Source organism: Hippopotamus amphibius, chromosome 14, assembly GCF_030028045.1.
Source record: "Hippopotamus amphibius kiboko isolate mHipAmp2 chromosome 14, mHipAmp2.hap2, whole genome shotgun sequence".
Classification (NCBI taxonomy): Eukaryota; Metazoa; Chordata; class Mammalia; order Artiodactyla; family Hippopotamidae; genus Hippopotamus; species Hippopotamus amphibius.
The window spans coordinates 39178374-39204616 of NC_080199.1; the positions used below are offsets into that span (position 1 = coordinate 39178374).

Sequence of the window (26243 nt, forward strand, 5' to 3'; positions counted from 1 at the left end):
TAGTTTTGCATTGGCTTTTACTATGATGTGTAGTTTTCTTTGTTTTATCATGGGATGTATAGTGAACCTTGAACCTGTGTCTTGATGTCTTTTAACACATTTGTGAAAACACTTCAGATGGCCTTTGCTCCATCATGTCTCTCCCCTGCCTTTTAGACTACAATTGCATGAATTTTATAATGTCTTACCATGTTTCATTTGTTTTCCAAACTATTGGTTTTTATCTTTTTATCTCAATATTTTAGTTTAAATGTTTTCTACTTATTTTTCAAATCACTATGTTCTTCATTTGCATTCAAACAACAAGTTTGGTTCATTTACCAAAACAGTTTAATTATTATCTTTCCTTATCTATTTCCATTTTATCTTTATAGAGCCTAATATTCTGTGAAATCCTCCAGCTTGTCATCTATATTAAAACCTATTAATGATAATTATTGTCACATCTACTAAATAACCAATTGTAATCCATCAATTTAAAGATATCTGTAGCCTGCGAGCATGTTTCTAATATCTGTTTCTATGTCTTCTTTCTTTATAGGCCTGCTATGTTTTTCTTTAATGTCAAGTATTATATATATATAATATATTTATTACATATTTATATAATATAAGTGTTAGATATTATTACAAGAAATATATATATTATATCATAGAGTGTGGATGAGGTTATCTTTCAAAAGAGGGTTTATTTTGACTGTTTGCTGGCATTTATATTAGATGATTACTTTAATGCAATTAGAGATCTCATTGATTCAAGTCTAGGTTTCAGCCTTTGTTTAGTCTTGTCTATCTCTACTTTCCCTGACCTCTAGGATATAGTTTTTCAGGACATTCAGTTGAGAGCCTATTTATTTACCAGAATCCCCTGTCTTTGCTGGTCCTTAAATTCAATTTTTTATCTTTCAAGCAGTTTAACTTCTCAACCTCCAGTAAACTATTTTCTGCTTGTCCAGCACATTTAGGAACCAGCAAATACCACTGGGGAAAAGTGGCACACAATAACAGCCTTACTTGAACTTTCCTCCTTTATTTCCCCTCATTTGGCCTCAAGTTCTGGCTGCATTTGAGGCCCATAATTCCAATGTCCATTGCTCCCCCAAGGCCCATGGTACCACCAGAAGTTCTGCTTAGCTGCCACATTATTAGCTTCTGAGCTTCTCAAAATTTAACCCTATGCTGCTTACAGTTGGTAGAAACCTTGAGGAGGAAAGGAAAAGTTGTGTAGAAGTTTGAGCTGACTTCCATGAGTTTAGCTTTATTCTAGGATCTTGTTCTTTCAGGTTCTGGCTGTCAAGGTAGCTATAAGTATATTCAAGTAGTTATTTTGATATTATATTTATCTTTTTCCTGATGTTCTTGGTGAGGAGTTTAGCCAGCAACAAGTTATTGCATTGTAATTGGAAGCAAAACTCTGCATGTTACTTTCCATCTTGAAATAAGTCATTTATTTTGTTACTATTATCATCCATTTAATAAATTTTCATTTTTAAGTTGTTTTAAGGATTTATGATCAGAGCATTTGTTGGATCTGCTGAGCTTATCATGCATCTAAGTATATTGAGAATCTTCCCCTTGATGTGAAATACAGTATCTTAAAGTCTTCATTGAGAAACAATCTATGATATTAATAGATGTAGTAGCCAAACTTAAGTATCATGGACTTCATGAAATCCTAAAGTTTTTTAAATATGTATATATATATATATGTGTGTATATATATGATTAAATATCTATTAATACTGAGCTAATACATTCTGTATGTTTTTGTTCAATCAGTTGGATATAGAATATGAAATAACAATTTACTTTCAAATTTTTGTCAATCTTTTTTACAAACCATGTTTTATAATTCCTCACAATGAAAATCACCTAATTCTGTAAGGCAACATTTACTATAACCTCACAAGAACAGTAATTTAGAATAGTATAATTAGATGGTCTACCTCAATGTCAAATTGATTAAATTAAATTAGTAATACATTTTAGAATAGGCATGCTTGTAATTTACCAGTTCTGTAACATTTTTCAAGTTTATTAACTTACTGTCTTAATAAATACAAATAACCTATCTCTTAAAGCTCTTTAAGATGAGAAAAATTACAATTCATTTATTGCTTCTTAGAACAAATCATTTAGTTCCAAATGGATTTTTCTGACATATTAATAATGATGAACATAAGGAGAGATGCATTGATTTTTCCTATAAAATTCTACAATTCTGTATGTCTTTCTGGACAATTGGTGGCACTTTCTAAACGTCTTCTTTTTGTGTGTGGTTTGCAGGCTGTCAGCAACTAGCCATTCACTGACACCTCAAAGTGATATGGACTCCAGTAGCTCTGAAGAATTCTATCAGGCTGTGCACCATGCTGAGCAAACCTTCCGAAAAATGGAAAGTTACTTGAAACAACAGCAACTCTGTGATGTTATCCTGATTGTTGGGAACCGAAAGATACCTGCACATAGGTATAGTAATCAGTCTTCATTAGGAATATGCATTCATATGTTTAGAATGATAATCTATTATATACATTTCAAAATATTCTATGATTAGAGAATTAAGAATCCACATTTCTAAGAAAGCTTGGGTATTTTTTTGCTATTGTTTATTTCCTTTTGGGGAGAGTTATAACACCATTTTGCATCATCTTTTTAAGAAGTAAAGCAAATATAAAGAGTTCAAAAATAAAACTTCTAATAAGGGTTGAAAAATACTCCATTTTATTGACTCACAGTCATACTAATTGGAAATCAATTTTAACTTAGAAGGATGTACCTATGCTCTGGAATGAGATATGCTTTCTTGTCAAAATTGAAAGGAAGTCAGGTTATCGGGTATATATTGTTTAATCCAACTAGGAAATTCAATGTATTTCATAGTGACATCTTTATTTTACTTTGATTAATTTTTTTTAATTTATGACATACTAATATTATTCTTAAGGCCCAATATATTTAAAGGCTAATATGCTTTTAAACATCCCTTATGTATTATGATTGATAATTCTAAGTTACATGAAATAGACATCTGATTATTTTGTCATATTGATATGATATCAGTTTACTTCTAAAAATTCATTAATCTTCATGTTGATTTTTTACTAAATTTTTCTATTATTTGAAATTTTGAGTGAAAAAGGAATTTTAACTTAATTTTTTGATGCTGATTATTCTAAATAGTTGAACATATGAGCTAATTGCCTTAGACTACCTTGATGTATGCCATTTAATACCATTAATACTGATGAATAAATAGAAAAATAAACTGTGTATAACAAATGCTTTCTATATACCCCTCTTCTCTATATATTTTAACTTACATTGTATTATCTAGATAATATATATATATATATATATACATATGCACCTAAGTGTGGACTATTAAAAGGATTCCAGGAAAATAAGGTAATATTTTTATTATGATAGCAATGTTAAAATGTGGAAAATTAATTTGAACCAACATGCTAGAAATGCATAGGAAAGAGCATTTGACATTAAATAACTCATCTAGGTCATATGGGGTTCAATCTGTCAACTAACTATGGCAACAATTCTAATAATATAGTATTCACATTTATTTTTCAAGAATTTCTATGAAATTGCATTATCATTAACAAGAGAGCAATTACATTGTCACTATTATAGAGACATTCAATGTTGTAATATATACAGCAAATATGCACATTATTCTGAGCTATCATTTAAGTGGCATCTAGATAAAAATTCTACTGTAAGATATTTTAATTTCAGAATGTAGCTAAGTTTATTTCATTTAAAGTACACATTAGTTAAATAATTATATATATTTGTTTAACATAGAAAGACTCAACTCAAATGGATGTTAACACATCAAATGCTCATTAAGCTTTTAAAGGATCAGAGCTTTATATAATTTGCATAATCTTATTGTGTAGGCTTTTTTATTGGTAATAATTTAGTATTTCTCATTTGAATTCCCCCATATTAATTCTATTCTACATTGTTTTCTTTATTATTCTTCTTATCTAGATTGTTAATAGTTTTCTAAATAATGTTTAATTATGCATTTATTTTATAATAATCCACATGACTAAAACATAAATTCATTTCTTGGTTTAGATTACTCTAAAATATCTGAGCAATGTATTATTTATATACATGTTATTCTAAACATTTAAATATTTTGTATATTTAGCAGTTATTAAATTAAATATACTGTGTTAATCATCTCTATTTTTCTTAATATAAGAAAAATTTTACTCTATTCACTAAACTTATTTAAATAAGGATTAATATTTTCTTACTCCATGCTTTAAAACTTGACTATCTTTTTAAAAAGTAAATTACATACTTATGTTTCCAAGTTAAACATATAATAACAAATATGTGGGAAAATACTTATGAGACACCTGAAAAAGGCAAGCACTGTTTTCAATAATTGCAAGTACATTGCACCTCCTTACACTTTTGCAAAATGAAATGGTTATAATGAATGCAAAATTAGATCTTTGCTTTAAACAAATAATCATCTTAGTACAAATGAGTGGATTTTTAAGTCATGCTGTTATATTTTGATTAGCACAGCTGAGTATTGTCTTTGGGCAAAATATATATGATGTTGCAGTCATTAGCAGTGAAAAATATGGGACTGTTAAAATAAGTTCAAAAAATTAAAAAAGAAAAAAAACTTGCATTAAGATCTCCTGCTCTTCTAGGAAATACAATGCAAGCTAATATCATAAACAGTCATTCATAAAGATCGTAGATATTTACTTTCATATTAGTTACCTTGTCATTTGAAACGTTCAAATCAATTCCTATTTAAGTTAACAGATTATGACCATTAAAGTGCTCTCCATAAAACCTTTTGTTTATGTGGTGGCTATATTGTACATATATTTTTAACCTGATGTAGGTCACAACTATCAATTTATTTATGAAATGCCTTGTCTGTATAGGTACATTAGGTTATTATTAGTCATATTTTTAAGTAGTTTAACTCTGAAAGGCTAACAATAATTAAGATGACACATTAATACATTTTCATCATGAAAAATAATTGGACTTTTGATTTTACCTGTGCTTCAGGTCCTCAGAGAAATTCTAAAATAAATATAGACTTCTCGTAAATGGCCCAGTATAATTGATTAGCAACAACCGAACCAAAACATTTGAAGTGCAAAACCCTGAATACTAAATATAGAGGGTTTGATATGCAGGCTGGCTATAATCAGGGATGGCAGATGCTGAAAATTAGGCTGGCAGGATCAATATTAATAATTTGGACAGTCGAATTTTCAATAATAAAAAAATTAAGGAGTTTTCATGGCCTGCTGTCTCACAATGTACAGGTAAATAATGAAACACAATTAAGCTTTTGAAAGTTTTTCTCCCTTTAGCCATCATTAAGAGTAGGTACACTGGATAGAAATAAATCAGAAAATCTTAAATAGCTAACACTCTTGAGTTGGAAATAATGTTACTTATAATTTTATATGCACAGAAATAGTGTGGAAGGATATACGACATACAGTCAAAAAAGTTTGATCCTGGGAAGCAGAGCTCCTAGGCAGGATAAAGGAGGTGCTGGAATTACTTTTAATGTATAAACATAAGTAGTCTTCGAACTACTTAGTGTGAACATTTCATGATCAAATCAATGCTTAATGAACATTAAAATGATATGTGATGGGGACAAAAGGATTTACTCTGTAGACAAAAATACTGGGTATTTCAGGAGGCATCATATTCTGTTTTCATTTTTGTGCATGACTGACAATGAATTTAATTATTTCAAGGATGTATGATTTTAATGTTCTTCACTGAGCACTAGTATCAAGGAAATAGTTGAGGCTAAAAGTGGGACTTGATGTATTTAGAAATATATTTAATAGAGTAAAAAGAAATTACTTTCATAAGTAACTTAGATATTAATACTTAGGAATAGGTAAGTAGTAGTATTTCTCTCTACTGGTGGAAAATTTATTTTACAGATATTTATTGATGGGAGAGGAATAATTCATTTTTCCCATGATATTAAATCCAATACCCACATAAATCTCTCAGTCAGCATGGTTGTTTATAATAGCTCTGTACAAATTTCAGGAAAAAAAAAAAAGTCCCTTTGCCTGTTGGTTTCAGTAACCCCAGGGAAATCCCACAGCCCCAGGCAGCAACCATGGCACCAGGCTTCAGAAGGTCTCCTATGGACACAGGATGCCAATCAGCCCCTCAACCCAGTCTATAAGGGGGTTGCTTGGACCTAGGCTTCTGGCTGGGCCCAACCAGGCCAACTACCAGAGATCCAGGCATTGATACATTCCAGTGTTAGGCCAGGCCCCATGTTCCCACTTCCCCAGTTCACCCCAGTTCCAGGCTTGCCCCTGTGGACCCAAAGTCTTAGTTGGTTCCCATGGATCCAGGCTCTCTGTTGTCTCAACATCAGACTTGACTTGGCAGAACAAACCCTGAGACTGGCCCCCAAGTTCCCATTTACAGGCTGACTCTGGTGGCCCCAGCTCCAGGCTTACTCTAGTGCCAAGCTAGCCACAAGAATAATCTAATACTGTAATATCATGGTGTGTTAATCACTTTAGTATAGAGGTTAGAGGACAAAAGTGTTAAAAATAATGATAGCTACAATAATCAGTTAATGGATACACAGTATAGCAATAGGTAAAATTTGACATCAAAACAAAATATTGGAAGGGGTGGGAGTAAAAGGTCAGAGGTTTTGTATGCAATTGAAATTAGGTTATTAGCATAAAATAGACTTATTTTTATAAGAGGTTATATGTAAGCCTCATGGTAACCACAAAAGAAAAAAACAGGGGAATCAAAGCATAATGATATAGAAAATTTAGAGATTTCTAAAGAAAGATTTCAATTTCTAAAGAAAGATAGCAAAACAGGAAGAAAGGAACAAGGGACCTGCAAAACAGCCAGAATACAATAAGATGACATTATAAGTCCTTACCTGCTGATAATTACTCTAAATGTAATTGGATTAAATTCTTCAATCAAAAGGCATAGAGTGGCTGACTGGCTTAAAAAATAAGACCCAACTATATTCTGCCTATGAGAGACTCACTTTGGCTTTAAGGACACATATCATCTCAAAGTGGAGGGATGGAAAAATATATTCCAAGCAAATGGGAACAAAAAGAGAGCAGGGTTAACTATAGTTATTTCAGACAAAATGGACTTTAAGCCAAAAATGGTAACAAGAGACAAACCTGGTCATTATACAATACAAAAGAATCAATTCATCAATAGGATATAACAGTTATAAAAATATTATAGTAATCATTTCACTGTATATATGTATCAAATTCTCTTGTTATATGTTCATGATATCTTAATAAAACTGGGGGGGGGTAAGAGAAACTGAAATATTTTGTTTTGCTTTTCCCCCCATTACTTAGACATCATTTTAATATCCTTTTTATGCCCATTATGAATATTCAGCAGTCATGAAACACATTTCCTTGCATTAATTAAAACAAATGTTTATAAAATGTATTGTAGTTTTGATCTATGCCCTGTTGGTGATGCAAAAGGATTATAAAGTATGATAATTTTCCTCATGAAGCTTCCAATTATCTTGAGGAGTAAAAAAGAACCCATAGGACAGTTATGGAAATTGTTTTACTTGTACATAACTACAACTGAAATTTATGGTTTTGATTCCAAGTGCAAGAGATAATCAAACAAGGAAACAAATCACATATGACAGAGTATTATGAAATGTTTTTCTTTAGAGAAATTGTGTTTGAGTTCAACCTAGTGAAAAAGAACAAGTATACTATTTTAAATAGTGATGATAGTATAGAAAATAGATAAATAAAGAATTTTGGTTGGGAATATTATAAGGTACTAGCTTAGTGAAAGTGGAGCAATTTGTATTGAAAATAGTAGGAAATTAAGTCATAAAAGTAGGACAAAAATGGTTATGCTACACCTTGAAATTCAGCAGAGAAGTTTGCATTTTAAATGGTGTGTATAATTAGAAGTTCATGTAGGTTCTTGAAGAGGGAAGTAACATAATCAATACAATAATAATAATAATAATAATAATAATAATAAATAGCAATAATACTAGTTAACACTCACTGTGTTGATTATGTGTCAAGTCCTGTTTAGGGTGCTTTGTGTATACTAATCTATTTCATCCTTAAAAGGAAGAAAATTATTTTCCCCACTTTTTTCTTATAGAATACAAAATGGAGAAATTAAGGCATTCACCCAAATTATGCACTTAATAAGTGATAGAAATAAATTCAAACCTAAGCAGTCTGGCTACAGATGTAATGCTCTTAACAACTATGATAGACTGCTTGTCATAATTTACAAAGACAGCTCTGAAAAATGGTATAGCTTTAAAAGATATACAAAAGTTGGGCACAGCAAAAACTAGTTAATGATCTAGGAAGCTGTTATAGTTAACTCAGGCATGAAATGAGAACTATATAGACATAGAAAAGGAGATGAACTGAGAAATATTTTGAACACTGTCATAAGTCAGGATCCCTGGATGTAGACCTGGAGACCGGAGTTCAGGTATGCAGGATTTATTTGCAGAGTGCTTTGAGAAGAAGAGCATGATAGGGCAGAGGAAGGAGCAAATCAAGGCTGTGGTCTCAGCTGCAGCCTTGTTTCATCTTGAACTCCTAAGATGTTCTGGAGCAAGACTTGCTTCAAAATTAGTCATACCCTGAGGAAAAGGGACAGTATTTTATTCCTTGGTTCTATTAGTCACCACCATTTGGCCCACCCACAGGTTGGGAGGGTGGGTTGTGGAAGTTGGGGAATGAGGTAAGAGGAGCAGGAAGCTCATGAACTGAGGCAGCTCTTGTTGGGCAAGTGCGATTCTACAGAAAAGGGGCAACTGGGAGCAGTTAGGTGCCAGCATCACTGGAGCTGGGGGTGTAGGTGTCTGAGCACCAGAACTGTAAAGTCCAATACAAAAGGAAAGATGGATTTGTGTCATATTTGATATAGGCAATGAAGCAGAAGACATAGTGATGACTTCATAATATCTACTGTGAAAATTCAATATATTGGTGATGCATCAATTAGAACTTGGAAGTAAAAATAAAAGCAACCTCATGGGGAAGACTCTGAGTTTAGTTGAGGGCATACTGGAATACTCCTAGGCTATCTATAGGCATTAGAGATAAGATGCTAGAGTAAAGCCCCCATAAAGTTATAATTAAGGCCTGTGCTCAAAGATGATCCTGAAACAGTGAATTTTAAGGCAAAAATTTAGAGGCTGAGAAAAAAACCTTGAGGCAATGAAAGGGTCAAGAAATAAGAGTAGGAGAAGTCAAAGGATCTGAGGAGAGCCAAGGTAAGAAAGTCTGCACTGCACTGCCTTAGCTAAAATGGGATTTAAAGAAGATGTGGTAAGTCCACAGTGTCAAACTCTACAATAAAGTGGAGTAGGACTTAGCAAAGTTTAATAGCTTTGAAAGGAAATAAATTTGTAGTGACCTCAATAAGAGATTTTTCCAGAGTGGCTGCACAAATTTACTTATTTATGCAGTTTTTTCTCCCGCTTCTCTTGCATTAATAGAAGTTATATATACATATGTACCTATAAAGATATTACTTTCTGTTATGCATTACATCCCTCTTTTAACATCTAATTCAAATTTTATGTGTCACTAAATCTAAATGCAGTATAAACTTTCTGTACTTCTCTTACTGAGTTAGCAGTATTTTGTATTTTATAGCTGATGAAGATTTCATGTCATTATTTAAGATTGAATGCTATAGGTCTCATAATACTTTCCTCTACATGGATGTAGCCTGGTTCCAAATAAAGCCCTTGTATGCCTAAACTTAAGCTGGTTAACTTTATGTCAATATATTTCTTATGTTCTAGGAAAGATATATATATATATATATATCTAGTTTGTGATAATTTATTTTTATATCACACAATGTTATATTCAGTTCTTTTGATAAAACTGATTATTTAACACTGATTTATCTAATCAGTATGTAATAAATATTTAAAGATATGTATATCAACTATTTTCTCAAACTTTGAGAATATAAAGAGTTGACATGTTTAGGTACTAACTGTCCATTTAAATGTGTAGAAAACTGGTAATTTTAAATATTTCTAACATGTTACCACCCATGATTAATAGTTAAAATCATGAATCAAATTCTTAAATTCATGAAGTATATACTGAGGGTTTTTTTTTTTTTTTTCAGTTAAAAAAGGAGTGTCTGTCTTTATTGAAGTTAACATTGACCATGACCTCCACTTATGTAGAAATAAAATATATAGCAGATAAAATTGCAAAACAAATAATGGAAAAACATTGACTTGAAAATTATGAAAACAATGCCATGTATTGACCTTTCCTCCTCTTCTTTGCTGTGCAGTGTTCTTAGAAAGAAAAGTGTATCCAAAGTTTAATATTAAGTCATTTAGCTTACAGATGTAATCATCACATTGTTCCTTTTGATGTGTCTCTGTTATTTGAGCATTTCCTTAAATTCTGGAACAGAAGATGTGTAGACTCATCTTGTACTTCCCCAGTTCCAGATCTGTAGTCTGTTATTTTTCCAAGGAGCCTTTAAGGTATATACACATGTACATACATATACATACACATAAAAAACACAAATAAGTAAATCAGTTTTTAAAAATACTATGAATCATAAACTTATACTGATACTTTTAACTTCAATCCACTTTAAATAGAAAGAAGTTTCAGGAATAATTAAAACAACTGTTTAAAACACACCTCTGAACTACAGTTCAGTGATTTTTTTTTTAACAACTCTCTACTTATTTAGAATCAGAATATATTGCCAAGTATTTCGTTCATTCATTTTAAAATATATTTCCACCTAGGATTTTCAAGGATATAAAACTTTTCACTGTCATTAAAACAACAATAAATCATCAGAAAATCAAAATACTTATACTTTTTTAGAGCTTTCAAAAAGCTGTGGCATAAACAATAAAAATTAAAAACAAGAACTAGAGTAATGCTCCCTTCTTAGCTTCTACTGTTTTGGGTGGCCACAATGTCTATTTTACAACTGAAATTTATAATACTTGGGAGAAAGGCAGGAGAATGTAATCCATGGTCAAGAACAAAGTCAGTCAATGAAAATCAACCTGGAAAGAAGGCCATTAAAGCAACTATGAAAAATAATTTAAAATATCTATAGAAAAAGATGAATATAACAAATAAAGCAAGGGAATATTAAGAGAAATCTGGAAAAATTCAGCTCACTAGAAATCATCTGCAATAAAACATAGAGTAAAAGATTGAGTGTAAAGTGAATTCACTCAACAACCTGTAAGGCACTCTCAGCTACTGAAACACTTTTGTGTTTACAGTCCAAGAAAGAGTTAGAGAGTGAATTGGGTGAAAAACATGAGGAATTATTTGCAGATAATTTTCTAATTTGATGAAGAAGATCCATCCACCTCTCCAGGAAGCTCAGAAAATGGTAAGAAGAGTAAATACTAAGTAACCATATCTATGTAACTTCAGGCATAATAGTCTGAACTGCTAAAATCCTAAAATAAAGAGAAAAAAATTAAAAAGATTAGAGATAAAGGACATAGTAAATCAGGGAAACAATTATAAGAATAAAATTATAAGACAATTTCAAACAATTATAAGAATGATTTCTACTAGAAACAACCAAGCATTGATCATAATGGAACATTAGTTTTCTGGTTCCAAAAGAAAAAAATTCTCCCAATCTAGAATTCTATGTCAAGTGAAAACAATTTTATATTGTCAATGTAGCTAAATAAAGCATTTTCAGATAAATGAAAGCTGGGTGAATTTATTGCCATCAGACCTGAACTACAAGAAATAGTAAAGAAGTCTTCCATTTGAGGGGTATTGATACCAGCTTGATACCTACTTCTTTAGAATAAATGAAGAGCCTCACCAATGGTGAAGAAAGGGGTATATATAAAATAAATTCTTACATTCACATGTACACTCTTCTTTAAAAAGATTCTTGACTCAGAAAGAAGGAGTAAGAGAAATAATGCTGTTGTAAGGTTCTTACAATGCTCACAAAGTAGGATAATTTTACTTGATGGCTGACTATTACTAGTTAAAAATTAATGTTGTAATCTCTAGACAGAATCATCAAACTTCAGTTCAGGGGTCACATCTGGCATGCAGGTAGGTTTTGTATGGACCATGAGCTAAAATTCATTTTCTCATTTTCCACTGATTGAATATTTTAAAAGGAAAGCATGTGATAGAGAGGATATGTATGACAATATCTAGAATACTTAACATCTGACTATTTATAGAAAAAATTCTGGTCTCTATTTAAGAGCAACCACTTTAAAAAATGCAAACATACATGCAAAAAAAATAGATAGTTAAAATATAAATGAATGAGATGAAATAAAAGACCATAAAAAGATAAAACCAAAAGAATAAATGGAGCAAATAAAAAACAAATATAAATGAGTAGAATGGTAGAATTAAACCCAAACATAATTTTATTAACAATAAACATTAATAAATTTCAGAACATGGATAAAATGGGCTAATTCTTGAGAAATGTAAAAGCTGATGAAGAAAAAAGAGTATATTAACAAGCCTTGTGGTTTGCTCAATAATTGAAATTGGATTGATATGTCATCTTTTCCCAAAATAGCCCAACTAAGATTTTCTTCAAGTAAGCCCTAGAACATCTTAAAGAAAACCTATTTGCTTTCTTCTGTTAGTCATACAAAATTAGAAATAGTTAAAGCTGCCAGTTCTTTTTATGAGGCTAGTATAATCTTCATTCAATAAGGAAAGAGTCAAATAAGGAAAGAAAAGAAAATAGTGGGTTCATTTCTCTTATGACTTAATTAGAAAAATACTAAAGATGTTTTGATGCAGAAAAAAAGGTATTTTATGAATTTTAGTATCCACATAATATGTTTGTTTGGAAAAGCTAAAAATTAAAGGGGGCTTCATGGTAAAGCTTATACACCAATACATGCAGCAAGCATCCTACTGAAAGGAGACTCCAGATGTGACTCATTTAAGATAGAGAATAACATAAATTTTCTCCCCTGACACAGATGCTGTTTAATACAGCACTGAGGTACTGGATGAATTTTTTTAAAAAAGCAAAGAAAGAGAGTTATAGAGAATGAACAGGAAGTGGTCAAAATGAGATTGTTTGTAGATGATATAATCATCTACTTAGAGGACTAATAAGATAATTCAGTAAATGTGGCAAATGATGGATCCATGAAAGTTTCAACTAATGAATTCTAAAACAACAAAAATCAAAAAGAAAGTAGAATTTTTTAAAAAGTTACTATACATAATACCAACAAACTCTAAAGTGTATAAGAATCAAAAAAGAATACACAAGACAATTTTAGAAAAAAAATTTAAATTTAAATAAAAAGCAAACAAGATATCCTAAATGCATGGAGAGGTATTTTATACTTTTGTATTGGATGATTTTATATACTAAATATACTAATTATTTTACATCAGAAATTGGGTTTAATTCCATTTAATTTATTTGAAGAGCTTACTTTAAATTTTATATGAAGAATAAAACTCCACCAATAGTTAAATGAAAATAAAAATAAGGAGGGAGAAATTGTATAATTGGCTATAAAGACTGTTTAGAATCATAGTATAACAAAAACATTATATTAGCACAAGAACAGGCAAATAAGCAAAAAAAAAAAAAAATAGTGACAGATCACTGCACATTCAGGACTCAAATTTGCAATATCGTCAGCACCATTAATTCACTGTGACAGATCAAATTCTTTAGTAGTTTCATGAAACATGGATGAGTATGTAGAGAGAAATAAAATTGGAAAGAAAAAAATGTGAAAGGAAAAAAAATGTATTAAAAATTATAGAAGAAAATGTAGGACAATGCTCAGTCACCAAAGGTTGGAGCAGAATTACCTAAATCGACTCTTAAAAGTGCAATTCATAAGGCAATAAATAGATAGATGGATAAAAGATATGTATACATGTAATGGATGATATAGATAGATAGATAGATAGATAGATAGATAGATACATACATACATACATACATACATAGATATATAGATACATAGATATAGAGTCCTCTGCATTGTATTCTTGTTGACACTTACATTCATAAACTAAATTAGATCCTATGACTCTTTCAGGCTCGTTCTCAGCTCAGTCTCTGACTATTTTGCTGCCATGTTTACAAGTGATGTTTGTGAAGCCAAGCAAGAGGAGATCAAGATGGAAGGCATAGATCCCAATGCCCTCTGGGACCTTGTCCAATTTGCATATACAGGTACAGTAAAAGAATTATAGCTTCATGTTAATGTCTTGGGAATTTTAGAATTTGAATATAGGTTTTAAAGCTTAAAAAAGAAACTGCTTTGCATGTACCTTTCATTTATTTTAGTTAAGACAAAGTAGACTACTTTTTCACTTGTCACTGAAATCACCAATGTGCATACATATACATATGCTCTACACTCTCTACAAAGAATTTAAACTGGTTTATAATGATAGTCAATAGAATGAGCTTGGGGAAGGAGAAGAGAGGTTATTAATTATCAAATATGAATGTGTTTATGTTCAAACAGAGCATTAGGAAGGACAATTTTAATTTTCTTTCTTTTAGGAAATGATGGGTTCAAGTAACTATTTTTTCTTATGTTTATTTCAATATTAAAACCTTCACAAATTGAACTTGGCAAACAGTTAAAAAGGTAAATGAAGACACCGAGAGTTATGAAAATGGCTAGTTTTGGAAGCTTTTTTTCTGATCTACTATGTTCTTTTCTATTGGCCTTTGCACCGTATTATATTTAGCACAAATAATTTTGCCAATTTAGCAAATATTTGTTGACTGTTGCTCAATGTGCAAGTATTAGCTGTATCTCTGGAGAATAAACTAATAAATAAACCATGTCTTTGTCCTCCAGAAGCTCACAGTCCAAGTAGAGAAAAAAGTTAGACAAGGGATAAATATGACAGAATACAGAATGTTAAGAGGGAGTTAGAGGGCATAAAACCTGCTATTCAGAGCATGATTGTGGCTTACATTCATTTAAAACACCTTAATAACTTTCAAGATTAATAAGAGAAGGGGACATTATACTAAAGTCTTCTGATAGAAGCAAAGGCAGATAGTATGGATTGATATAATATATTTTAGAAGTGGAATGTACTTCATTTTGCCTGATCTCTAGATCATGATGTGAAATGAGGAAGGAAAGAGAGGCTAGAGCCTGATTACCAAAGCAGCGGGACCCTAATTTAAGGAGCTATGTTTTTGCAGCATTTCTGGTTACAGGGAAATGAGAGATGGCATTGTGAAGATCAGCCACTAGAACCAAAATTTGTGGAACTAGTGGGAATCTGTCCTCTTGGAGGGTTTAGCTTCTCATAGAGAGGAGTTTGCTACACTAATGTTACACTCACTCAGGAAATGAAACTTCTTTGGAAAGAAAAATGCATGTGTTCTGGGTGCTTGAATCTCAAGCAGAAAAATATAGACATTTTTCAGCCTCAGTAATTTTTAAGTTATATTTTGTCAAAGCAAATATTGCACTGGACAAAGTTAAATAGGTAAGCAAGTCTTTCTTCAAGTCTGTTTCAGTAGGGGAGAGAGACCAGAACTAAGTCTTTACCTAATTCTGCTGAAACAAAGGGTAGGGAGAGGATTTTCAAGTGCTGGGTTTAGAGAGAGAACACAAGCCATTGTTGATTGGCTTTACCTAAAGGAAAAGGAAACTTTCTCCTATCTTTTTTACAGAAGGTAATTTTACAAATTGAAGCAAGGTGCCCACTCAAATTATGCTGTACACCTCACACCACCCCCTAAAAAAGAAACCTGAGAGATAGGAGTACTATTTCCCTTGATGTTGGCTTTTCAAAGAGATGGCTTTCAGGTCCTTGATGAAAACATTCCTGGGTGGTAACACTGGCAAGAGGCTAGTTTCATTTATTTATTTATTTTTAATAGTTTACATCTCAAAGAAGTAGAGAAAGATTTATAAGTTTTCTAAAGTAAATGCTCTAAGAAAATGTTGATCAAAGGCCTATAGTCAGGAAGTAGCCTGTCTAAATTTTAGTAAAGCTGAAGGGACTTCAAGACCATCTTGTTCAATTTCAATTTGCATGCAACTTGAAATAATAATATAAAAGATCATTGGCCTCCCAGACAAGAGATAGAAAACATAACCACATTACTGTTTCCTGGAAAGACAAGGATCACAAAGTTAACATTTTAGGAATCCTTGTAGCAACATAAAGGCACAGATCCAACACTTACAGCCTCCATGGCCTGGCAGCCTTGCCTTTCTCGAGTGCAAAACTAGGTCAAAAGACACTTATCATCATGCAGCAAAAAGTTGGAAGGTGTTTCAAAGCTCCCTGCTGAATGTAATGACCCAGATTTGGCTCTGCTTTGTAGAGGACAGACCAGATACAAAGCTGCCTTTCAGTTACCACTGCCACTCTGGTCTTTGCTCCCTTAACCATCCCTCCCTGGTGGTTGAAAAATTTCCAATTGTTAGTTTATAGAAATGTGCTGAATGAGCAAGTCATTTACATTGTAATATCGGGTGGGGGGTGGCTAGCCATAATATAAAGTATGTACCTTGTCTTTTGCTATATACATTGTAAGAATTTATAACAATAGAAGAGATCAAGTGAGCAATGGTATAGAAAGGGAGGAACAGGAGGTATCTCTATACATGTGTATTTAGCTAGCCTGCTAGCTAATCTCTAGGCTTTCCTTAGTAGAAAGCTAAAAATAAATGCATCACAAAAAAGGGGACGGAATGAAAGAAAACAGTGAGATCCTTAAACGGTCATCCAATTGGGAATATTTTCTTGAATTCTGAAGTTGGAGAGGTCTTGGGGAAACTAAGAAGGCTCAACTATGTCAAGAATTGACAGTTAACTATTAGCTATAGATGTATTGCACCCAGTAGAGATGGGTAAGTGTACTTTGAAATGATTTAAACAGATAAAACTTTCCATGAGATCCGGAAAGTGTTGTAGATTTGAAAGAATCATATGAAGCTAATTTTTATTTCAGAAATGAAAGAAAATAATGAATGGGTAAAGTAGCTTGGAATAAATTTTAACTGAGGTAAGCTTCAATGATTATAGAGTTTAATAATTTTGCTTTGAAGAAAGAGGAAGCATTTTTAAAGACTTCATGTGGTAAAATCTGTACATGTAAGAAGTAGGAAACATTCTCTCTTTTTTCCTTTCTTTTTTCCTACTTCATCAAATTAGAATTAGAATGGGGCTGGATAGAGTTTCAATAAGAACCAAAGCAAATATATGGAGATTTTTTTTTTTTTGAGTAATTGGGAAGAATGACCTGGGTAAAAAGGGGTGACTGCTGGGTAATAGCTCAAATGAAATTAGAATTTTTTCTAAAGGAAAAAATATATAATAATAAAAAGATTAATACTAGCAATATGTAAGATAGAATAAAGAAAACCAATAAGGTCTTTGTGTTGACTGTATTAAAGAAAACATTCTTGAATGTATGAAGAGTAAAGGTGCAATTATAGATATGATGACTAATTATTGAAGTATCAAAACTAACTACTTAAACTAAAAGGCACTATAAGATCAATTTTTTTTTCACAAACTATAATAGCTCAGGAATGAAAAGGAAAGGAAAATTTACACTAGAATAGTAAATAGAAATAGTTGTATATCTAACAGGAGAGTTCATATCACTTTTCTAAATTCTTGATTTAACTAATTTCTTCTTTTTAAAACTTTCATTGGGTTTTCTTTATAGTTTGTTAGGAAATCTGAGTGTGATCTTAGTCATTTATATACAACAGAGGACTATTTAGCAGTTGTGTGTGTTGTAAAATAATGTGATTTTACCATTGCTGTCTTAAACTTGAAGTTTGAATACTTAGCTGTAATCCAAAGAATATGTAATTATAAAGATAGTATATCAGTTTTTCAATATCAAACCATAATTTAGTTAAAAAATATCCGAGCATGTGTTGGGGGTCACACTAGGAATTACAAAATAAAATATAAATTGAAACATTAAAATAACATAAACCTTTAAACAAATTTAGTAATGAGTGGACTTACTGAAGTGAAACATTGCTTTCCTTTTGTTTTCAAAACTGGTAAGATCTACATATTGCAATCCACTTAATGGCATTCTCAGTTGTATAGAGTCAAACAGACTTAAAAACAGCTTTTTAAACATTTTCCTACATGTAATGGTGTTTCAATTCTGTAACTATACTCATCTAGAATAGAGACCTAGGGTATTATTTGTTTAATCTGCAATAAATCCTTTGGGAATTGGGATAACAAAGTCAAGTTTGTTCTGGAATTATTCTACAGATCATCTTCAGAAGGACTGAATCAGAGAAGAAAAGAAAAAAATGTTTACATTTTCTCATCATTCAACTTTCAAATTACTTAGAAAGTTTGAGATGTATAGAACTTTAGAAATTGTATCCTGAGCATTATATATTTTACAAATGACCATTTTTCTATGGCTAAGTGTGTGATACAAAAAAGAGGCACCAAAACTATTTTTTTTGAGAATTACATATTTGCTGTCTCAAATAAGCTTTGACAAAATTATCATAACATACATCAGAACTTTGTTGGTCTCTTTTGAATTAATATGAAGCGACAGATTTTATTTAATTTTTTCAATGCTTAAGAGATTCTGAAGTTCTTAATGCAGCCCAGTCAGTGAGCTATGGTAACCTAAAAAAGATCAATAGTAAGATGATGACTCTATTACTAGAGTAAAATGTCAGAGCACAAATTGAGTGGTATTTTCTCTACTCAGTCAATGCCCTTTCATAGAGTATTAGTTACAATGGAATTCCTTGAAGTGGCTTATGACTCTCTTGCCCTCACAATGCTTTGGGTAGCTTAAATTGACTCCCATATTGCTATATGGCAGCCCACTGCAGGTTGAGTCATATTTCCTCCCTGTCTAGGGCTGGTTCTCTGGAGGAACCAATGATGCCTGACAACATCAGCACATGAATGCCTAACAGTTCTTGCCCCATGAATGCACTGAATGTCTCTCAAGTTTAACTGCATGCCCACTATAAGCTATACCTTATGATGGGCTCTGGAAGATAATATGCTGAATTACAAACATTCTCTGCCTTTAAGGGAGTTTCCAATTTAGGGTTTCAAATAACTAATTTTTGCTATTTTTTTTGCTATAAACATACTTTTTGATATACACAGTCTAGTGTTTCCTCATTAAAGAATGGTGTAAAGCAAATTTTTAGGGCTACTATATTGATTGTGTGAATATCAATTCTAGCCAAAAATTGATGATCACTTTGTGAAAATGAAAGAGGAAGTTTAGTATATTTGAAAAGGATGCTCTGGGATTCACTGCATTTTAAAGTTGCTTCAGGCTGATAAAATTTTCTTCCAGTTTATCTCTTACATAGTTCCTATTATCCTGACATACTTGAAAATATACTGTGTGTGTTGATGCATAAGGAAATAGAGTTCAAACAAATATAGAAGATGGGATTGCAGGGTTACTAGCAAAGTGTCAGGTCCTGTAGAGAACTGATAAGGACAAGGTTTAAATAAAGGAAACAGTCCATCTTGCAGTGATATTAAAAAGAGGGGTAGAAAATTAAACTGCCAAATGGCAAACCTTTAATCATACTGAAGAGTTAACATCCTTTAAAAAAAAAAATGGTTTGTGTGCCACTGAAGTTAATTAAAGTCTTAGTACATGCTAAGGAATGGTAAGATACTTTCTGCTTACTGCCAAACATTTTGAATGAAATACACACATACACATAGAAGCTGAGATATTTAATGATCTGCTTTAATATTAAAAAGTGTATATAAGTATATTCAGCCTGGACTGAATATTCTAAAATCCCTTCAGAATTTTTCATTGTAATTAAAAGTAAATTATTGTTTTATTTTTATTACTGGTCTAATTCAAGTGGCATGAATATGCAAGCACATTAGCAGAATATTAGTTCTAAACTTAGGACTTTTACTCGATGAGAAAATTCTGTTCTCCAAATAAGAAATTGAGCCTTTAAAGATTCATTTTATGTGTTACTGTTACCAACTAATTAAAAATATTGACAACAATTTTCATAGGATGTTGAAATAACCTACATGAATTAGTAAGAAAAAACTAAAAATAATAAAATAAAATAAAATAAATCAGTTGTATATTGCCATTATTTCACCAGGAATTCATGTGTGTGTGTGCATGTGTGTGCATGTGTGTGTACGCACGTGGGAGTGTACAACACTGAATAATATAAAATTAATTGGGGGAATATTATTGTATCAAATAATTTAAAATGATGTATATTTTGTGAATATTGTGCAACTTTTTTCTTATTATTGAACTGCACTTTTGCTTTATGCTATGGGATTCCATAGACAGACTAAAAATGAAATAGCTGTGTGAAATAATATTTACTAGCTATAGAGGAAAAGCTTTGTCTCTTTTGCACTGTAACACATTTACTTTCTGAGTTTCCAAGTAAGGAAAATCTCTCAGGTTTTGTCTTATAATCAACTTTGCTCTTCTTTAAAGATCTTCTTTTATTTTATTGTTACTCTCAATCTTAAAATTATTTACTTTTTCCTCTGCTTTGGGTACTAGGAAGGTAAGATATGGGCCACTATAACAAATGGGCAGAGTCCATGCTATGTATTCTTGTGCCATTAACATTATATTTGATTAAATTTTCTCAGGATTATTTTATCTCCACTCTAATCCCAAAATATCTGTATACTTAATTCTGCTGTATTTGACGGGGAGTACCTACGTATAGTGTGTGTGTTGAATTCAACATTGGAAATATCTGAGATATTCTTTGGCCAGGACTAATTTAACCAGAATTCATCATGATGTAGGCAGCCCAGTGTTCATTCTGATTGTTGGGCATTTATTCTAATTAGTGCTACCTATTTCTTACTGCTCTTTAAGAATTTTGATTATAGCCCTTGACCTCCCCATTTTACAGTTTGGGATATTAAACTACTAAGCTTTATGAAGTCTCAAAATTACTCAACTATAGAAAGGGAAAATAATGTCTAACTGAAAGGACTCTATTAAGTAGTAAATGAATTAATAAAATTAAGTGGGTTTAGCATAATGCTTAACATATTGTAAACACTCAATTATGATGATTATTCATGATAGGTATAAGTTTTTTCAAATCCTTTGTAAAATCTGTTATAAAAAATGAATATAAAGACTGAGAACTGGGGAGGGAATAATCAGTTTGTTCAATGAACAATTTATAACTTCTGAATCCAATTTATTATATGCTTCAGTATTAAAGTATGATTTTTAATTTGTGTGTATGAGTCCATGTCCATTTTTAGGGGTACCTGTTTTGTTTAAACCACCTACTTATAATTTTGCTATTTTATATGTTTGATCATGTATTAATTTTATATTTCATGTTATCTCATCTGATTCACAGGGTGACATTCTGAGGTGGATAGTTAAATCTCATTGTTAGATACAGAAATGAAAACACCCTAACACAGAGGTCAACAAAGTAACATAGATGTGAAACCATGGTCTAGTTTTCCCAGTGACATTTCAATATTCTTCCTACTAGTTCTAAAGTTACTCAACATTATGTCTGATTAATATGAAAGGGAAAGCTGCTTATATGTACTTATACTATTGCCACATTGTGTGACAAATTTGACCTTATATTGACCTAGTATTAACTGTCATCAAATATAATTTTTCCTTAAAATTAATTTCCTTTTACACGAAATCTTGAATAACCTGAGGAAAATATGTAGATGCTACCCAAATGAAGAACTGTGATTTTTTTAAGTAAATAAATAAATTTATTTATTTATTTATTTTTATTCTTGGCTGTGTTGGGTCTTCGTTGCTGTGCATGGGCGTACTCTAGTTGCGGAGAGTGGGGGCTACTCTTCATTGCAGAGCATGGGCTCTAGGTGCACGGGCTTCAGTATTTGTGACTCATGGGCTCAGTAGCTGTGGCTCGTGGGCTCTAGAGCACAGGATCAGTAAGTTGTGGTGCATGGACTTAGCTGCTCTGCAGCATGTGGAATCTTCCCAGATCAGGGATTGAACCAGTGTCCCATGCATTGGTAGGTGGATTCTTAACCACTGCACCACCTGGGAAGTCCTGTTTGTGATTGTTTATAGCACTATTTAAAACATCCTCAGGCTTGGACATTCACAATTTCAGAATTTTGCAATTTTGTTCTATTATTTTTTTATAGAAGTCTAATTTTGTTTTATTATTTTTGTGTAAATAAAAAGAATTATAAAAAACACTACACATGTTTAATATTTATATTTTAGGATATTTCACACACATTTCAGTTTTGCCTCACAATATTCAGCTTTATCTTACAATTGGGAAGACTGAAACACCAACTTCATATGTTTCTAAATAATACATATCTTTTAAAATACACCTTTAGTTGAGTTTTGATCACTTCTCAATACTTTGCATTTAAAATTTGATTGAGCTGATACTTTTTCTATATTGTATCTAAAAACAACTAAACACTTCTAAAAACAATAAAGAAACAAAAACAAGGAAATAAAACAAACTCAGTCACTTCACCCTTCTTAAGATTTCCATAAATAACCATTTTGCATGGTTTGCCATCTTTAGTGAGGAGTTACTTCTTCATGTTTGATAAAAGAAATTTGTAATGAGAACCCTAAGCACTTTAATTTTAAATGCTTTCCCTCCCTTAGATAAAAGATGGTAAGGGCTATCCAACAAGGAAAACAAGTTTCAGCCAAAAGTAGGTTGCATGCTCAAGTTATCCTGAAGGACCATCTTACCTTGACCCTTTAGACTGTGTGCTTGAATGCTCTTCTCAGTAACGTTGTAGCTACGAATGCACACCCCTCATAGTCTCTAATCAAAAAAAACCACTCTACCCAAATGGCATTCATGTAAGTCTAATCTCTGATGCATGTTTCCCATCCCTTCTTTTCTTCTTTGGAGAAATGTTTAGAAATGGGTAGAAAAGGAGATAATGCAGAATTAAAAAAATCAGTAAAGAATATACTAGGAATGGAAGTTCACTCTGGTGAGAAGAAGTATAAATATCATTTTACATGTATTTAATTCAGAACATTTTCATTCCTGATACATTCATGTCTACAAAATGTAACCATACTTTGAAATATAGATCATTAATTATGATCAAGAGTTTTCCTGGGCTATGTAGTCTACTTTATGATAAATGGGCTTTTTTTTTTTTTAATGTAAAATGATGTTTAAATTTTTTTCACAGATTATTTTATTTATAAAATTAAAGAACATATATTTAGACCTGAAGTACAGACATCATGTCTTATATTTACTTAATTTATATTTGCCATTTTACAAAATGGCTTAAAATGGCTTCAAAGTAATATACAGAAATGAGGCCATCTGTATGTCTTCTTTGGAGAAATGTCTGTGTAGACCTTCCACCCATTTTTTGATTGGCTTGCTTGTTTTTTTGATATTGAGCTGCATGAGCTGTTTGTGTATTTTAGATTAATCCCTTGTTGGTTGCTTTGTTTGCAAATATTTTCTCCCATTGTGAAGGTGTCTTTTTGCTTTGTGATTTCTTTCGCTGTGCAAAAGCTTTTAAATTTAATTAGATTCCATTTATTTATTTTTGTTTTTATTTTCATTACTCTACGAGGTGGATCAAAAAAGATCTTGCTATGATTTATGTCAAAGAGTGCCTATGTTTTCCTCTAAGAATTTTATAGTGTCTGTCCTTACATTCAGGTCTTTAATCCATTTTGAGTTTATTTTTGTGTATGGTGTTGGGGAGTGTTCTAATTTCATTCTTTTACACGTAGCTGTCCAGCTTTCTCAGCACCACTTATTTAAGATAATTTTATTAACTTTTTATTTTATATTGGAGTATAGTTGATTAACAATGTTGTGATAGACTCAGTGTACAGCAAAGTGACTCAATTATACATACACATGTATCTATTATTTTTTTTAATTCTTTTACAAATTTAGGTTGTTACATAATACTGAGCAGAGTTCCTTGTGCTATACAGTAGGTCCTTGTTGATTATCCATTTTAAATATAACAATGTGTACATGTCAATCCCTACTCTGTAACTATCCCTTTCCCTCACTGTTCCTCCCTTGTTACCATACGTTCACTCTCTAAGTCTGTTTCTGTTTTGTAAATAAGTTTATTTGTATCATTTGTTTTTAGATTTCTCATAAGTAATATCATACAATATTTTTCTTTCTCTTTCTGACTTAACTTCACTCAGTATGACAATCTCTATGTCCATCCATATTGCTGCAAATGGCATTATTTCATTCTTTTTAATGGCTAATATTCCATTGTATATATGTAGCACAGCTTCTTTATTCTTTCCTCTGTAGATGGACATTTAAGTTGTTTCCATATATTAGCTATTTTAAACAGTGCTGCAATGAACATTAAGGTGCATGTATCCTTTTGGACCATGTTTTTCTCTGAATATATGCCCAGGAGTGGGATTGCAGGATCACATGTTAGCTGTATTTTTAGTTTTCTAAAGATCCTCCATACTGTTCTCCATAGTGGCTGTACCAATTCATATTCCCATCAACAGTGTAGGAGGGTTCCCTTCTCTCCACATCCTCTCCAGCATTTGTTATTTGTGGATTTTCTAATGATATCCAATTTGACTGGTGTGAGGTGATATCTCTTTATGGTTTTGATTTGCATTTCTCTAATAGCTAGTGATAATGAACATTTTTTTCTTGTGCTTCTTGGCAGTCTGTATATCTTCTTTGGAGAAAAGTCTATTTATATCTTATTTTTTGATTGGGTTGTTTCTTTTTGATGATATTAAGCCACATGAGCTGTTTGTAAATTTTGGAAACTGATCCCTGGTCAGTCACATCAGTTGCAAATATTTTCTCCCAATATGTGGGTTGTCTTTTTTTGTTAATGGTTTCCTTTACTGTGCAAAAGCTTTGAGTTTAATTAGGTCCCAGTTGTTTATTTTTGTATTTATTTTCATTACTTTAGGAGGTAGATCACAAAAGATCTCGCTCCGGTTTATGTCAAAGACTGTTCTTCCTATGTTTTTCTCTAAGAGTTTTATAGTGTCTTAGACTTAGGTCTTTAATCCACTTAGAGTTTATTTTTGTGTATGGTGTTAGGGAGTGTTCTAATTTCATTTTTTTACATGTAGCTGTCCAGTTTTCCCAGCACCATTTATGGAAGAGACTGTCTTTTCTCCATTGTATGTTCTTACCTCCTATGTCATAAATTAGGTTACCATAGGTGCATGGGTTTATCTCTTGGATTTCTATCCTGTTCCATTGATATATATATTCTGTTTTGTGTCTAATCAAGTACCATACTATCTTGATTAATGTAACTTTGTAGCATAGTCTGAAGTCAGGGAGACCGATCCCTGCAGCTTCATTTTTCTTTGCTAAGATTGCTTTGGCTATTCTGTGTCTTTTCTATTCCCATACAAATTGTAAAATTTTTTGTTCTAATTCTGTGAAAATTGCCATTGGTCACTTCAGAGGGATTGCACTGAATCTGTAGATTGCTTTGGGTATCATAGTCATTTTCACAGTATTGTTTCTTCCAGTCCAAGTACATAGCATATCTCTCCATCTGTTTGTGTCATTTTTGATTTCTTTCATTAGTATCTTATAGTTTTGTGAGTACAGGCCTTTTACCTGCTTAGATAGGTTTATTCCTAGGTATTTTATTCTTTCTGTTACAATGATGAATGGGATTGTTTCCTTAATTCCTCTTTCTGATCCATCATTGTTAGTGTATAGGAATGTGAGAGATTTCTGTGTGTTAATTTTGTATCCTGCAACTTTACCAAATACATTGATTAGCTCTAGTAGTTTTCTGGTGGTATCTTAGGATTTTCTATGTAAAGTGTCATATCATCTGCAAACAGTGACAGTTTTACTTCTTCTTTTCCAGTTAGGATTCCTTTTACTTCTTTCTCTTCTCTGATTGCTTTCACTAGGACGTCCAAAACTATATTGAATAAAAGTGGAGAGAGTGGACATCCTTGTCTTGTTCCTAATCTTAGAGGAAATGCTTTCAGTTTTTGACCATTGAGTATGGTGTTAGCTGTAGGTTTGTCATATGTGGCTTTTATTATGTTGAGGTAGTTTCTCTGTATGCTCACTTCCTGGAGAGTTTTAATCATAAGTGAGTGTTGAATTTTGCAAAAGCTTTTCCTACATTTATTGAGATGATCATATAGTTTTT

General features: G+C 31.8%; 1 protein-coding gene across 2 annotated transcripts in view; it reads left to right on the forward strand.

Moving 5' to 3' along the window:
- Positions 1-26243, forward strand: part of KLHL1 (kelch like family member 1) — a 365245-nt gene that overhangs the window by 118795 nt on the left and 220207 nt on the right. The window contains exons 2-3 of one of the 2 annotated variants that reach the window (XM_057707953.1): positions 2287-2469; positions 14150-14286. In XM_057707953.1, coding sequence (XP_057563936.1) covers positions 2287-2469; positions 14150-14286 — 320 coding nt within the window. The remainder of the gene's footprint in view (positions 1-2286; positions 2470-14149; positions 14287-26243) is intronic. The other variant, XM_057707954.1, reaches the window with a different exon arrangement.